Genomic DNA, 16,168 nt, shown 5'->3' with positions numbered 1-16,168 from the left:
AGGATTAAAAAATTGTAGTATGGTATAATATTAAAAAAAAACACGCCTTTCCATATGTGCAGAAAAAAACAACAACACTTCATCTGGATTTTTTAAAAGAGTATTTCTTTAGTACTTGCTAAGAGGGTTGATATATGATCAGATCATCTCTAGAAGGGAGGAGGGGAAATCCTGCTCATAAATCTTTCAGAAAAAAAGGTAGTTGAAGCTAAGCAGCATCTATTCTGACCCCCCATTAGTCCCTCTGCATGAACTCCAGGCTCTGAGGTTTGGGAATTGTAGCAGGATGCAGAGGGCCTCTGGCTCTGTGATCATTCCACCCAAAATAGTGGATTCTTGCACTGTGCTTGAAAAACTCAGCTGGTAGAGGAGAGAAACAAGTTAGGGGTTTAGTAGGAGCAGGGCCTTATTTCCATCACTGCTCTAAATACAACCAAGTTGATATGTGGGACAATAGTGCCCAGGGGGTCAATAGTGCCCAGGGAGGAACTCAGAGAATCTGGCCCTTCATGTTCCAGTGATGATACTTCACATCAGAGGAAGATAGACCCCTATATCTTGAAACATGAATGAAGCCAGTCCCAACAGACCACCAATCCTTGCCAGCTGAAGAGGGTGATGCAGCTTAAACCCTATAGTTTAAAATTTGCTGAGTTTTTCATTTAATTTTGATCCACTCAGATCTTTTTACAATAGAAGGCATGATCTAGCCTATTGCATGCTTTTTCATTCCTAATTTGCACAGTACTTTTGCAAATGCTAATATATTTTATTAAATGGCTACCTCATGTTTTACCCACCTTAAAAAGGGGCTCAAAATATATTACAGGGCAAAATTGTAAAGCCAGCCTCCAATCTGGCACTTGCAGTCAATTGCTGGTACAATTTTGTAGGGACAAAAGATGTTGTTTAGAAATCCACTGAAGTCACAAATCAGGTAGTTTGATGTCTATATAACCTCACTTGTGCTTCTAATTAATTGTGGACACAAAAGTGGAGATCAGATTAAAGTCGCTTCAAAAATATGTCCCTTAAATATGTTCCTTACTTTTAAAATGACTACATACAGAAGTTCTACTTAATTAGGTGCCTAAAACAATATTACAAAATAATGTCCAAATATACTCCACAGATTTTTCATTCTAGTGAACCCATCACATATATATTTTAACTATGGATCCTATCTTTTTTTGCAGTATGTTCAGTGGGAGTTTTAGTAATGCAAAAGATGTAGGGTGAAATTCAAGTTCCATTGAAGTCAATGGCAAACTCCTTTTATCTTCAGTTGGGCCAGGATTTCACCCACAGAATCAGGCTCCCATATTAATAATTGACTTTTTTGTATATTTTATATTCTCTCATTAGTAAACTAATATGTGAATTTATATCATTAGAATAGTCACTCTAATTATATGAATAGCATACAGTATTAAAACACTTCTTTTTATTTGAGAAAAACTTTTGCAAAAAGATATTTGTCCAGTTCTAATTTAGACCAAGCAGGACACAAACCCTTTCATAATCTTTAGAATTCTCACAGGAACCATATATTGTTCCTGCAGTTAAATAACTAGTCACCTGATGAGAATATTGTTCCATGTAAAAACTGCTCAAACATTACTTGTCTGACAGTGAAAAACAGATGGACTTAAAAAGTCACCATTGATGTATGAATTATCAGTCAAATATTCATACAGGAAATAATGGCCCAAATATTCAAAAGTAACTAGTAATTTTGATTGCTTCAGTTTTTGGAGTCCAAATTCAAACATCTTAACGGGACCAAGTATTTTCTGAAAATTAGATCCTGTTATGATGTTCCATGCTGGACAGCCAAACATTTCCAGTCACTTCTGAAAATATGAGCCAATGTACCATAAAACCATGCTCTAGATAAGAATAAAAATTTCCTGTGTCATACCAGTGACATCTATAGCAGCAGTTTCAGTAAACACAGTGTATTATAGTTCAAGTTCTATTCTATCTCCTACAAATCCAGGAACCTACTAATCCACTAAACACAGCTGAAACAATTATTAAATTTAATACACATAATGGTAATAAAATTGAGCTAAAACACTGAACTGATGTTAAGTGTTTTTAGTCATTTGTTTTACTATAAATCCAAATGAAATAGTGAACTAATCTTGAAATGAAGCCTTAAAAGATTCAGAATTCTGACATTTAAGTTTTAAGTAACATTAGCTAATAGGCACTTTGAAATAATCCTTACTACTCGCATTGAGTAGTATCTTAGTCTGTGAGTGGCTTCACTAAAACCAATGGTCTCATCTCTTTGGTGTACCAAGCTGATGACTGATGCATCTTTTTAGCTCGGTAAGCCTTTTTAAAAAAACAAAACCCAACCAGACAACTCATGGAATAAAGTGTTACTCAAAGTAAGTAAGGATGATAAAATCTGACCCTAAGTGTACCACAAGTGATTGTTTCAGCCAAAAGTAATTTGTAATATTTAATTTTTAAGGTATTACTAATCCTATGATACCATCCTTGGCACCACCCTACAAAAGTGGGTTAGAAACATATTGGAAAAAAAGGGGGAGTACATTTGCCCACATGTAACTTCTGCTATTTATAATGAAAACTTAATGCATGCAGGTGCAGCAAGCTATTTCCCAAAACCTTCCTTCATTTCGTTTCTGCCTTTTATGTTTGAAAAGTATTAAAGGCACTTCGGTTCAATTTATCCAGATCCCTGTAAACTAACCTTATCTTCATGTTACAGGAATTAGTAATTTAAAATCCTCCACACTGAGATGGGTCTAGTTGCTAAACTGGAAGCCTACCGTTACATAGCAAAGGAAAATCCCATCTTTGTTATGAATGCTTGTTTATCCAAACAAAAAAACCTGTATTGTATTTTTCTATTAATATTTACAAAACCAGCAAGAAACTACAGGGTAAAAAAATAGATGAAATGTAGGAGATGATATAGTACGTACACTGCATACAGTGCGTGGGTGAACGGTTGAGGTTTTTCTGGGCACCTCTTACCTGTTCCTGGAAGGGGACATTTCTCACAGTGTGGGCCCCAGGCCTTGCCAACACTGCAACAGCAGAGCTGCTTGCTGAGCTGAACAGAGAGAGGGTGCATGCACTGCTTTCCTGCACTGACAAACCGGTAACAGGGCCCTTTCTCTTCAGAGACCATAGGATTATCAGCTGCAGCAAAAAGGGAAGGAGGACGCTAGAGTTTACATGAGAAACACCACAGGAGTTCCAGTACCCAGCTAACAGGATTAACACTGCTATCTGCCAACAATTTTTTTTTAAAATGCCTGGGTCTCTCAGTACTCAGGATATGAAGACGATTTCTTATTTGGCATCAACAGCATCTGAATTCAGACGAGCACTACACACAACACAAAATTGATATTTTAGGAATCAAAGCTGATGTTCACACCGGAAGTTGCCATGCTCTAGCAGCACAGAATTAGAAACAGCTCTCTTTCCCATGCATGAGCACTACAGCATAAGCTTAAAGCAGGTGAACAGTAATACAGAACACTGTAAGGCTACAGTCACACCACCACTCAGACTTACAAAGCCATACAAACAGATGGGACTGTAAAAGGGCTATTTTTAATATTATATATCAGACAGCTGTTCTTAAATGGACAAGGCAATTAGATATTTACATTTCACTGCGTTTTATACATTTTAACAACAACTGGTTGATTATTTCTAGTCCTGACAACAAAGACATTTTGTAATTAAAACAGCTGAATAAAGGGAACAATTTTAGATTATCCTGCTGTTTGTTTCTTTCACCAGACTTACGAGGTGTTTGCTGAAACAGTTAGTTAGTAATGCCCCAGGCAATGCCCCATCTACCCCCTGAAATATATGAGATTAAATATTCCACTGCGATTCAAAATTGCTCTGGTCCAAGAAAATCACAATGCCTTAGCATATTTTTGATCATTGCACATACAAAGGATATAAACTTTGCCTAGTGTGGACATAATATGAGGCTGAGATCCATCCAACCTTAATATTTAAAAAAAAAAGTTGACAGAGCTGGGTGAAAGGTTCAGTTAAATCAAAATAAGGGCAAAGATTTCAGAGATGTGGAAATCAACTGAAAATGTCAGAACATATATGCAAACTAATTGTAATGTAATTTTTAAACTATAAAAAGTTACTTAATATTTGAGCATCAACAGCCAGCCGCATAGGACAGTGACTAAGTCTCAGAACTCATGTCTGATACAAAATTTAGGGCTATGTTGTGTCTTCCAAAGGCACAGACACAGAAGGTCGGGGGAAAAAGGGGCAGAGATTGAGCTTTATATATATTTTCCCCCTACCTCATCAGCTTTTCACATTAGAAATTCAGGTATTGCCTACCCTGTTTTTTCTATAAGACACTATGGTCAATTGGAGAAGTCATAAGTTTATGACCTCAGAAATCTGGAGCAAGTAAAGCCTGATTTAACTAAGGGAGGAAATTATTCTTATTCATGCTGTTTACAACTTTTTCACTTTGCTAATGCCTACTTAACTCCAACACCCAAGAAAAATTTTGGGAGAAAAGATGTTTTTGTTAAAGATTCAACAAAACAGAAATTAGTAACAAACATTTCAAGTATCTCCATTAATCTTCATGGTGGAATTTCACTGAACAATATGTGATGTCTCTGCTTATGTAGTCTTAAACTGCCATGACTTTTTTTTGCCACTTAATCACACTACGACTACATAAAAACTTTTAAGTTGCCAAATAACTAAATAAAGTTTCTTATGTATTCACAGTACTGCCCAGGTTTTCCCTTCATCAAGCACAGAGTAATGGAAGGAAGAATACTGAGGTGACAATCTCATCATCAACAAAGCAAAAATGGAAAATTGTAAGGGTGATTTTGTTGTATCTTTTGCATTACTGCATTCTGAAGAGATTTCTCCCACTAAATATCAGCATTCCAGATTATTTTTCCCAGATCTGTTAACAAAACTTGACTTCATCCTGGGACATGTAACTTCAATCCTTTGCATATTTCTAAGGTTGTATCTATTTTCTTGGTAGTATCATGATGCCAGCACCCACACCCATCTGGCATGGTATTGATACCATGGTGGTCAGAAAGCATGTCCCCACCACCCTCAGGGACACACACATCCTTTCCATGATAATATCAACAGAGTTCCCACCGCCTCTATTTTTGAGTGGAAGGGACATTCCAGTCTCTGCTTTCAAGGTGACATCCCCTCCCAAAGCTCCCTGCTGGCTCCATTCTAGTGAGGGAAAACAGAAAAGGAAAGATACATTCTTCTCATTCCCTTCCCAATATCACTGAGCAAAGACTTTGTCTGTTACATTAAAAGAATAATAAATCAAGTTTTTCCGCAAGTGGGGCTCAGATACATCATCCAGAAATAAAACATGCCTTCTCTGAATGATAATCACCAGCACTACTGAGGCTTTTCGTAATCCTATCCTTCTTGACAGCCTAATATGGAGAGGGACAGCAAGGAGAAGCCATGATTCTAATGTGAGTACTTTTAATATTATTAATCTGTATTGAGGTAACATTAAAGAGTCCAGTGAAGACCGTGTCTCAATCGTTGTGCTAGGTTTTGTACAAACCCCACAGGAAACACAATTCTTGCCTAGTGGAGTTTATAATCTAATTTGAAACAAGGCACAAGAAGTGAGTTTAACAAAAAACAGGTGGGGAAGGGGAGGGAGGACAGAGGTAACAGTAATAAAATTATGCGGTTTCAGCAGTTTGGAAGGTGAATAAAGATCATATTTCGGAAATGTATAGGAAGGAGTGGCAGGATTTAGACATCACCTGAATGTGCATGTTTAGAGGGAAGGTGAAGCAAGTTGTCACCCAAATTACCTGTCTGAACGAAAGGGAATATCACGGAGTCATCAACCATGAAGGTAAGTATCACAGTAAGGACATGTATACTTGATATTTAAGGTAGGAAGACTGCATACCTAATTTCTGTGACTGCAGCATTCAGTGCTGGTAATCATAACTAAGGGTCATGTGTGGAATTCCAGTACAGGGTGCTCATATCAAAATATTACCATGTAAATAGTTACTTCATATTTCTAATGTCTCAATATTCCTTTGACTTACTTCTCTGTCCTAAATGTTGTTTGCAACATCAACCAATTCAGTATCATGCTGTTTATTCTCTCTTCAAGAGCCTAAATGACAATGTTAACTATAAGATCCATGTCATATTCAGTTAGACATCATTCCCGTTTATAGCTGTTCAGAAAATATATAAAAATCAATACAAAATCTGTAGGAGGGAAAACCAATTTTTGTGTGTGAAAAATATCAGTTTCGACAAAATTTTGTTTAGAGAAAAAAAAGTGTCCCTTGCTGTTATAGGGAGGCAATATCTTAAAATCTAAACTTTATTAAATATGTCAAAATATAATTATAATTCTCTTATAAGACATGTATAAGTATATCAGAAATCCCATGGGTATTCCATCCAAAAAAGCTATTAAATAATTCAGGAAAATCATTAACTCTAAGCATAATGGTATCCTACAGCAAAAGGCTAACCAGAGATAAGAAGTCTGTTGTATAATTGGTCTTTTCATTTCCAATTTTAATTCTTATCTGAAGTGAAACCATAAGTATTATATATTCTGTAAATCATTAGTTTGACTGTTTGTAAAGCTACCATTTGGGAGAAAAATAAAAGAAGATGTTGGCATTGTTGGTCATGTACAATTTTATGATTTACTTTTATGGTGCATAAGTTTTTGAATAAAAGTTGTTATTCTGCCAAAATGACAGAGGCATATTAATTATTTCATTTTCTGTTACTAAGAAAATGTGCCATGTTAAAAAAAAAATCAATGGTATTTCTCTGGAAAAATTGATCAAGTTCAGTTGTTTTAATTTTCCTCTGCCACACATGTTCCCTCTGCAAAAAATAAAAGGTGTCAAAGCCTTGGGATTGGAAGCTGGCAGAGTGGCTGGAGGGAAACGGAGTTGGGGTGGAGATAGGACAGACATTAGAACTGGCTGGGCAAGGGGACTAGGACTGGAAATCAAGAAAGGAGCAGAATGGGACAAAGAACCTGGAGAGAAATGGGGTGGGGACAGGGAGCCAGTGAGTGTGGGGAGACAGAGATTCAGTGAGGACCTGGGGTATTGGAGACTGCAGGGCAAGAAAACTGGAACAGAGAACCAGTGGAACTGGGAGAAGGAGATGAGGGTGAAGGGGGGAGAGATCTGAGGATGGGCGGGGTGCATGAGAAGAACTGGACTGGCTGGGCAAAGAGACTGGGACGAGGAGCCAGGGAAGGGTGAGGGACAAGCTTGGACGAAGAGACAGGGAAAAAGATTGGGACAGGGAATGTAGACTGGGGGAAGTGGAGGCCAGGATAGGCAAGAGAGAGACTGGATGAGGAACTAGGGAAGGGAGGAACAGGAAATTGCTGGGCAAGGAGACAGGACTGGAATGTGGCATGAGAAGCCTGAGGAATGGAGATTGGGAATCATGTTGCGATAACTGGGCCTACAAATTTACCCTAGTTATGACTTCAGCTGTAAACACTGTGAAAGTTAATAAATAAAAATAATAATATAATAATTAAATTAATAATGACATTTTACAATAACCTATAACAACAAGTGCTGATGTGAAAAGGTACAAAAGACAGACAGAAACACTGCATTAGTCCAAACAAAAAGGCTTCCTGATATAATTCAAAGACTGTGTTAAGATCATGCTTGGTAAACAAGAAAAGTGTGGAACCAGAAATCAGTGAACTAAAACATGTGTGTCGGAAACTAAGTCTAAATGGTGGACAAAATAATAGGGATGAGCTATTCCACCCACTATTCCCTTTGTGGGTCCTTAAAGAAAGAGACTTTGAGAGAAAAAATGGCTACTGGAGCAAGCTTCACCATCACGGCTGCCAACCCATACATTTCCTGGTACCCTGGGGGCCTTGTGCATCCTGATCCTAAGAATTGTCCTGACCAGACTGGGCCAGAGAGAGGGACTTAGGTGACATCACTACCTCTACTGGCTCCAGATGAATTCCAAACACCATCTGGGATGAAACAGGATTGGACTTTACCAACAGCAGCAACAACTGATCCAGCCCATCTCAACTAACTTATTTTCTCTTCCCCAAAAGGACAGTTATTACCAACTCAGATACCATCTAAGAGTCTATCAAACAAGAGGTTTTTCCTTCTAAAAGCTCTCTCCAGCTAAAGGGAAAAGGAACAAGGGATGCTGTTAAAATGAAAGCCTTATTTAATAGTTTACATTTCAAATGTGTTGTTTTTCCTTCTTTTCTTTATCTATAACAGCAAGCTAAAAGGATTTTTAGTTGTGGGTTTGCCATGGTACTAAGTAGGCTGAGGTCTCTGTATACCAAACCCCGACCTTGTTTAACACTGTTTACTGTTGGACTGTGACCAGGTTACATTAACACCTTTGGTCCATTTATTCCATCTAAATTAATACAGCAATGGCTAGGTGAGGAGGATGTAACTGGGACGAGGAGCCACCGTGGAGAAGAGACAGAATGGATGCTGAGACAGGTTGGAGGGAACAAGGCAGAAGGGGTAAAAGCCTGGGGTAAGAGGGGCGAGCAGAAGAAAGAATAGTTGGAAAGAATAGTTATTTACCCTACAATAACTGTAGTTCTTTGTGATGTTGTCAATGTGGAACCCACCATATGTACGCATGTGTTTCATGCACGAGATCAAAGCCTATTGATAACACGGTGCCCTGTGCCTCCTCATGCTCCCTTATGAGGGCATAAAGTGAAGAGTAGCTGTGATCCTCCCTCAGTTCCCTCATAATTCAAACCCTGTGTTGCTGAGGATTCCAAACAGTAGGGATATAGGTTGGTTCATGGGAGCCACACTGGCTACATCATCTTGAAGAACCACAGTTACTGTAGGTAAGTAACCATTCTTTCATCTTTAAGAATGTGTCACTGTGGTACCCACTATAAGGCACTGGTAAGCAGTATCACCTCAGAATGCCGAGAATAAGGTGCTTTAGTTGCATTAGTGAAATAAAAACTGAAGTATTGCTTTCCTGAACTTGGCATCAGATCTAGCCACCATGTCAAGTGTGTAATTTTTAACGAAAGTTTCCACTTTGCTGCTTTGCAGATCTGAGATATTGGCATTTTTCTGAAGCAGGCCAAAGATGCTGCATGTACCATGGATGAGTGTGCCTTGACTGATAACAGCGCGAGATACATTATCTAATCCACTTAGAGATTCTCTGTGACAGAATAGCTGACCCTTTGACAAGCTGGATTTAGCCATAAAAAGATGAGGAGAGGCTCTAAAAGGTTTGGTCTTATCAAGGTATAAAGCCAGGTTGTGGAAACATCCAAACTAGGCAGCCTTTTCTCTCATGGTCTCTTGTGTAGCTTTGGGGAAAAGACCGTTAGGTTAATCAACTGATTCAGGTAAAACTTTGAAACCAATTTAGGGATAAACATAGGGTGTGGTCTCAGAACCATCTTGTCCCTGTGAAAAGATATGTAAGGAGGTACAGCCATAAGGGCATGGAGCTCGTTGATCATTCAAGTCAAGGTAATAAAAGGCTGCCATGAGAGTAAAGTGATGTACTGAACAATCCAATCATGGCCTGAACAGAGGCCTCATAAGTTTTAGGAGGACAATGCTGAGATCCCACATAGGAATCAGGTCTCTAACAGGTGGATAAGTATGCAGGAGGCCCTTGAAGAATCTCAACACCATTGGATAGGAGAAGACCAAGTGTGATTGTATCAGAGCATTACAAGCTGATATTGCTGGAAAGTTGGACTTTGACAGACCTAAAAGCCAGTCTGGCATGTTTCAAGTGTACCATGTATTTGAGGATGTCTGCTATTAGGGCCTCTACTGTTTTCATATTATATTGGATTGCCCACAGGGAGAACCGCTTCAACTTGCAGGAGCTGGTATGTTTGGAAGATGGCTTCCTGTTCTATATGAGAATTTGTGCAATCTGTTGAGAACAGTACCTGTCAACATTGCTCAATCAGCCAATATCCAAGGCATCAGGTGAAATGACTGCAGGTCCGGGTGCAATATCTGACATAGTTCTGAGATATCGTGTCCAGGAAGATCGGGAGATGGGGGGAATCTGAACGGATATTTGCAAGAGGTCTGAGAGTCAAAACTGCCTTGGTCAATAGGGGGCTATTAGAATCAATGTGGTCCTGTCCCATCTGACTTTGGATATTACCCTGGGTTTGAGGTAATTGGGAGAGGAGGCCTGGAGATCACTGTAGCAGGAAGGAGTCTGGTAAGTAACTTGAGCTCATGCCCCCTCTACAGCAGATGTTTAGGCACTTAATGTTGTCCTCTGCATCAAAAAGTTCTATTGTGGGAGCCCTCCCTGGCAAAATATTGGCTCTGTGCTGGATGTCTGCAGAGACGACTCATAGATTAAGAAATCTGCCAAGTCATTGCTGGTTCTGGAAGGTGAAGAGCCAGTGGAGTTACCTTGCAGTGAAGGCACCAGTTCCATGGCCTGATGGCTTCCTGGCAGAGAGGGAGAGACTGAGAGCCCTTTGCTTGTTTATACAGTGCCTCGTGGACGTGTTGTCCATCAAGATGTGGACCTTGCAGTTCTGCAAAACAGGCAGAAATGCTGCACAGGCCAACTGGATCTCCCTGAGATCTAGGATGTTTGTATCCAGTTCATCCTGGGACAGGGCCCCTTGCATCTGCATTTGGTTCATGCAGGCACTGATGAGTCATTGCTGGGGAGGGGACAGAAAGGAATCCCATGTCGTACTTTCTCTGAGTCTAGCCACTGAGCCAATTCTGGTAGGACTTGGGGTGGGACTGCGACTCTCTTGGTCATGTGATGCTTGAAAGGGGAGTACACCAACCTCAGCCATAGTTGTAAGGGCTGCAGGTGAAATCTGGCACACAGCATCATGTACCTGCAAGCTGACATAAGACACAGCAAACGACATTCATAGATTCCAATGCCAGAAGGTATCATTGTGGTCCTCTAGTCTAACCTCTGGTATACATCGCTATTGTCAGATTCAATTTTAGATCCTTCATCACTGACGGGAGAGATCAGAACCTGTGCTCTGGTAAAAAAAGTTCTCACCAAGGAAATTCTATCACAGCTCCTATTAACACCATCATCTGTGATGGTGTAAGAGACAATTTCTCATAGTTCACAAGGAGTCCTATTTGAGAGAAAAGGGAGAGGATATAATCCAGGGCGCAGTAGGCGGTCACTGCAGATCTGCCCCGATCAGCCAGTCATTGAGATATGTGTAGATGTGGGTTCCGTTTCGCCTTAAAAGCTCCTACTGCCAGGCATTTTGTGAATCCTCTCAGCAGTGTGGAGAGTCCAAAGGGTGGAACCCTGTATTGATAATGGTTGGGCCTCACGGTGAATCTTAGATATTACCTGTGGGATAGATGGATAGTTATATGGAACTATGCATCCTGCAAATCAAGAGCCATGAACAGTCTTGAGCTTGGAGAGAGAGAATGATGGAGGCAAGCATTACCATCTTGACCTGAGACTGTGTATATATGATGTGCCAAGATATAGAGCTCTTTTAATCGTGGGGTGTGAACCACTACCAGTAAGTGCCTTTGTACCAATGATGCTAATGGTTCTTCCAGAGACACATCTTCAGCTGTAGGCATCAATGCCATGGAGCGTATTGCCAAAGTCAGGGTTGGTACCAGAGATCTTTTTGCCACAGGATGCTCATTATCTCCAGCCCTTAAGGCCATGTGGGGCTTGGTGGATTTCTGTCTGGAAGCTTTACAGTATCCTGTGGGATGACACGGAGCTACTCCTGGATTCTAATTCTGTGTTTGGAATGCTCCCTTTTGGTGCCAGACATTGACACCAGAGATGTCAGCTTTAGTACTGATGATGTCTGCAGTGCCAATGGAGTCTGCTTCTGTGCCAGAGGTGTTGGTGCCAGATCTTTTCACAGTTGCATCTTCTCTGCATTGGTCTTAGGCATTTACTAAACAGGGCACTGAATGAATCTGGCTTTTTTGCTACTAGCATTCTCATGCGCTCTCCTCAGGATCTGAACAAACCTAGTTTGCTCCAGGAGATAAGCTTCAACCACACATTCTGTGACTTACCTGCTCTGTAGAGAAGGATAGGCACATCAAACATATTTCAACTGAATTAATCTATTACAAGATGGATAGGCCTTGAAGACTGCAGGTTTGGGATCTGCCATGTTGAGTGTCCTGTACGAAGGGTCTGTACAGAAGGGGTGGACAGCAGGGTCTGACCATCAATATTCACTCCATATGGATTGACATAGTTTACAGTGGTCCTATATCAGTGAATCAGAAGAGTTCTGAAGGTTTTTGCAGGTTTTGAAAACATTTAGCTGAAGCTGAGAATTAGCGGGTTGGAAACTTGACAGGTTCCATCTCACTGCTCTTTATGCCCTCAGGCGGGAGCACAAGGAGGCACAGGATGCCTGTGCGGACATTGCTGTTCAAAAGACCTCTATCTGGCATTCCTGAGGTGCATACCCACCGAGAGTGGTTTCCATACTGACACATACATACTCAAAACACAACACAAGATTCCCGAGTCATTCTTCCGTGAAACCACTAACAAATGACGAAGTGTTCCATCTCCCTCTAGAGCCGTTCCATCATAGATGATGACAACCTACTATTGCTATAGTTACTCTGAGCTAAAGTGGCAGAGATCTGTATGGTGGATCTAAAGATTCCAACCCCACTGATGACCCATGTGGGTGTCAATATGATGCCACATGGACTTTTTTAAAGTTTGCTTGTTTAAAAAACCTAAGAAATTATACAAAAAAAAAATACATTAAAAGAACATTATTAAGGTTGCAAAGTCAACCACTCATATATTAAGAAATGACAGAATTATGGTTGATTGTGCAACTTTGAACATTTCCTGGTTTGGGGAGCTGCATCCTCTGGGTCATCCATTATCTTTGTGATTCAGAATGGCATCTTCCTATTTGATTATTGTCCTGTATTTAAGAGACCTTGATGCTTCTTTGTAACTATATGTGATTACAATATCTTTAATCAACACTAGTTTGTTTGAAAGTCTAATCTGCTTAATTCATTGTATGTTGCAAGGAAAAAAACACCCCATGTTAGATAATTTCTGTTACTTACGTATGCATCTTGAAAGAGTAGGGTCTGGCACAAATCCCATTTTGCAGGTACATCTATAGCTGCCCATGGTATTCAAACACTCACCATTAGGGCATACCCCTTGCAGCTGGCATTCATTAATGTCTGTAAGGAAACAAAAATATTTATCAGTGGGAGAATGGAAATAATTGAACATTAATATTAATCAGTTTAGTCTTAATTTAGGAGTTATTCTGTTTTATCTGCAAGACACTTTTATTCTGCAGCATATACTACATTGGATCAAACTGTGTAGTTACATGTTGGTTAGAGTAACTTTTTTATTACTAGCAACATTTGACTCAGCATCTTTTATAGAATCACAAGAAAAAAAATATGTCCATGTCATTTTAAGTACTGACCCTGAACTTAAAAATGAGATTGCTTCCGCATGTTATGAACCCTCTTATTTACTTTCAATGCACATTGATAAAATCAAAATTTTACTTGCAAGAAAACTTGTGGTTAACAAATTTAAAACTTACACATTTGAGAATTCACTACAAATGTGGTATACTTTATACGGGACAGAACATTGCTTGACTATTATATTATTATTTATTATTTGCATTACAATAGACTCTGACGTCCTAAAATAGGGATTTAGTTCCAATTGTGATGGAGGAAGGTAAAACATAAAATAAAGGACAGTCTCTAGCCCAAACAGCTCACAAAATGTAATAGTGAAGAGATGTGGCAGGGAGTATAGAACCTGAAGGTCGAGGGTAGGGAGAAGCAAGGGTCACAGTAGTGGGAAGACAAGTTTGCATTATTAATAAATAGGAAGGATTGCAGATCAGACCAGAAAGCGTGTGAGGAGAAAGAAAAATATTGTCAAAAATGAAAATTATATCTATCTATACACACCCAGCAAGCTTGGTCTTTTACCCTAATCTGGTGCTCATTTTTTTAATGTTCGTTCTTTATAGATGCTTACAAGATAAATACAGTTAAAAGAAATATTCAATGTATACTGTTACAGCTAGAAAGTCTGTGAACAGTTTTATCCCCCTGCAAATAAGTCAATTTATACATTCTCATTCATAGAAAACCAACCCATTATCACCAAAAAGATGGAAAATATCTTAGAGAGAAATCTATTGCATGCTACTTTGTTTGCCCCATTTCCTGAACGCACACAGGAAGCTGTGACATACCCATTTAAGTATAGTGAAACCTGTCTTGAGTGACTATTAGAAAACTAGAAAAAAATCAGTTGCTTAATAAAGGTGGTGTTTAATAAAGTTGGAGTAAAACAATGCTCAATGTATTTGGTGATACCATGGGACAGTAACTTTTTAGAAAAGATTGCCTATCAAAGGTGGTCTCTAACATAGGTTTCACTGTATTATTGATGTTAATGACTGGGGGGTAAGAGGCTTATGTTTCCTCTAAAATTCACAGATATACCAATGTTTTCTTCAAAATCATCCGGCCTGTACTCTGTTCTATAAATTATTCTTTTGTAGGATCTGTCATAACCATATCTCTAATAAAACTCTTCCCAGATGAACCATCCTTTCTCTTCAAGTATCTAAAAACATCTCTCAGCAATCAATAAACAAACAGAGACATCCAGTTCCCTTGTACCAATGGAATTCCATTACATTTAGGCATTTCTGCTAAGATACATGTAGTATATAAATGCTGATATTGGCTGCTTCTCCCTTCATTTGAAACTGAGGTCAGTGACACCAACATTCCTTCTGTTTAATTTGCTTTTTATTTTTAATTTTAATGTGCATGTTCTGATGCATCAACATAACTCAGTTCTTGTATGTTTTTCATGTCTCTCTTCCAGCTCTTTTGTTTCTGGCTAAGCTCGTCAGAGAACCATTGTGTTGATATACGGTACTGCATTACAGAGTTCTATCTAGGGATTCAACAGGAACCATCCACAAACTGATAACAAATCTTAAATGTTTTAAAAGAAACGGTGGACACGTTAGAATGATTTTTACTTATGCGCTTTGGGCAAAAGCCCTCGCAAGATGTCCTATTCACTGCATATTAATTCACCCTGTGGTAAATGACCACCTACCTAAAACATTTCCAGCCACCCGCAGACCTGTCCAGCTGTGTAAATTGCACTGAAATCAACCTGTTAAGGCAGCTGGAAAAGGAATCTGGCTCAAGATTAAGTGCTTCTTTTTTTTTTTGATCAAGAATTTTACTTAAAAATGACTAAACTTATAAATTGCATTTATTTGCTCTTCCTCCCCTCCTCTTTTTTTAAATTAAAAATTAGAGAAATGTATATTTGAAAATTGTTTGAATGGTCTTTTTATCATCCAGAATTATAAATAAGCTAATGTTTGTGAAGTGGTTTGAAGTATAACACACTACATAAATGCTAAGTATTATAATTTTGTTAAACAGCCACATTATAATCTCCACAAAATTTGGCATCCTAGTGACCAATATGAACACCGTCATTTGCTCCAAGAAAACTCTAAAAATCAGAATATACTTAAAAGGATACTTTTCAGTGAACAAAATTCAGCTGAATGAGCTATCTGCCGTAACACTTACTTTCAACATTTTCGTCTGGATTTTAATTCTGACTAATTCTTACTTATAAACTCCACAGAATCCCTTGTGGAAGGAGAATGAGACAGAGGCCCTGAGATGGAAACCAAAATGCTGCTTTCATAGCAAAAAGGAAGAATAAAAAAGGGTGATGGAGTTAGGAGGAGGTCAAAATCTTCAGTGGGCACATTCTTTCAGCTAAGGAAATATCTTCTGGAATTTTGTATTATCCATTGTAAAAAACTATAAATAATTTGATTTAATCAAGTTTTATGGAATCCACCTCAATTTTCTCTTTTCACAGAAAGTTGAGTCAGAGACATAGCAGACCCTCATTAATTTGCACTAATGCTGGGGCCCAAATTGTGAGAAGTCTTTGCGTGGCTGTACAAGGTGGAGAGTCAATCAAGGAGCTCCTCCTCTCCCTCCCCCCCACAACTTGTATGGTTGTGCAGGGACCATTC

At 39.0% G+C, this 16,168-nt stretch overlaps 1 protein-coding gene across 7 annotated transcripts in view; it reads right to left on the bottom strand.

Moving 5' to 3' along the window:
• LTBP1 (latent transforming growth factor beta binding protein 1) overlaps positions 1 to 16,168 on the bottom strand; it is a 364,113-nt gene that overhangs the window by 139,874 nt on the left and 208,071 nt on the right. For 6 of the 7 annotated variants that reach the window (XM_030557132.1, XM_030557134.1, XM_030557133.1 and 3 more), the window contains 2 exons: positions 13,158 to 13,280; positions 3,016 to 3,183 (listed from right to left, as the gene is read on the bottom strand). In XM_030557132.1, the coding sequence (XP_030412992.1) occupies positions 3,016 to 3,183; positions 13,158 to 13,280 (291 nt within the window). The remainder of the gene's footprint in view (positions 1 to 3,015; positions 3,184 to 13,157; positions 13,281 to 16,168) is intronic. The other variant, XM_030557137.1, reaches the window with a different exon arrangement.

The sequence above is a fragment of the Gopherus evgoodei genome, chromosome 3 (genome assembly GCF_007399415.2).
Source record: "Gopherus evgoodei ecotype Sinaloan lineage chromosome 3, rGopEvg1_v1.p, whole genome shotgun sequence".
NCBI lineage: Eukaryota > Metazoa > Chordata > Testudines > Testudinidae > Gopherus > Gopherus evgoodei.
Note: the sequence above shows the minus strand (reverse complement) of the source record. Positions and strands in the feature narration are given on the sequence as shown.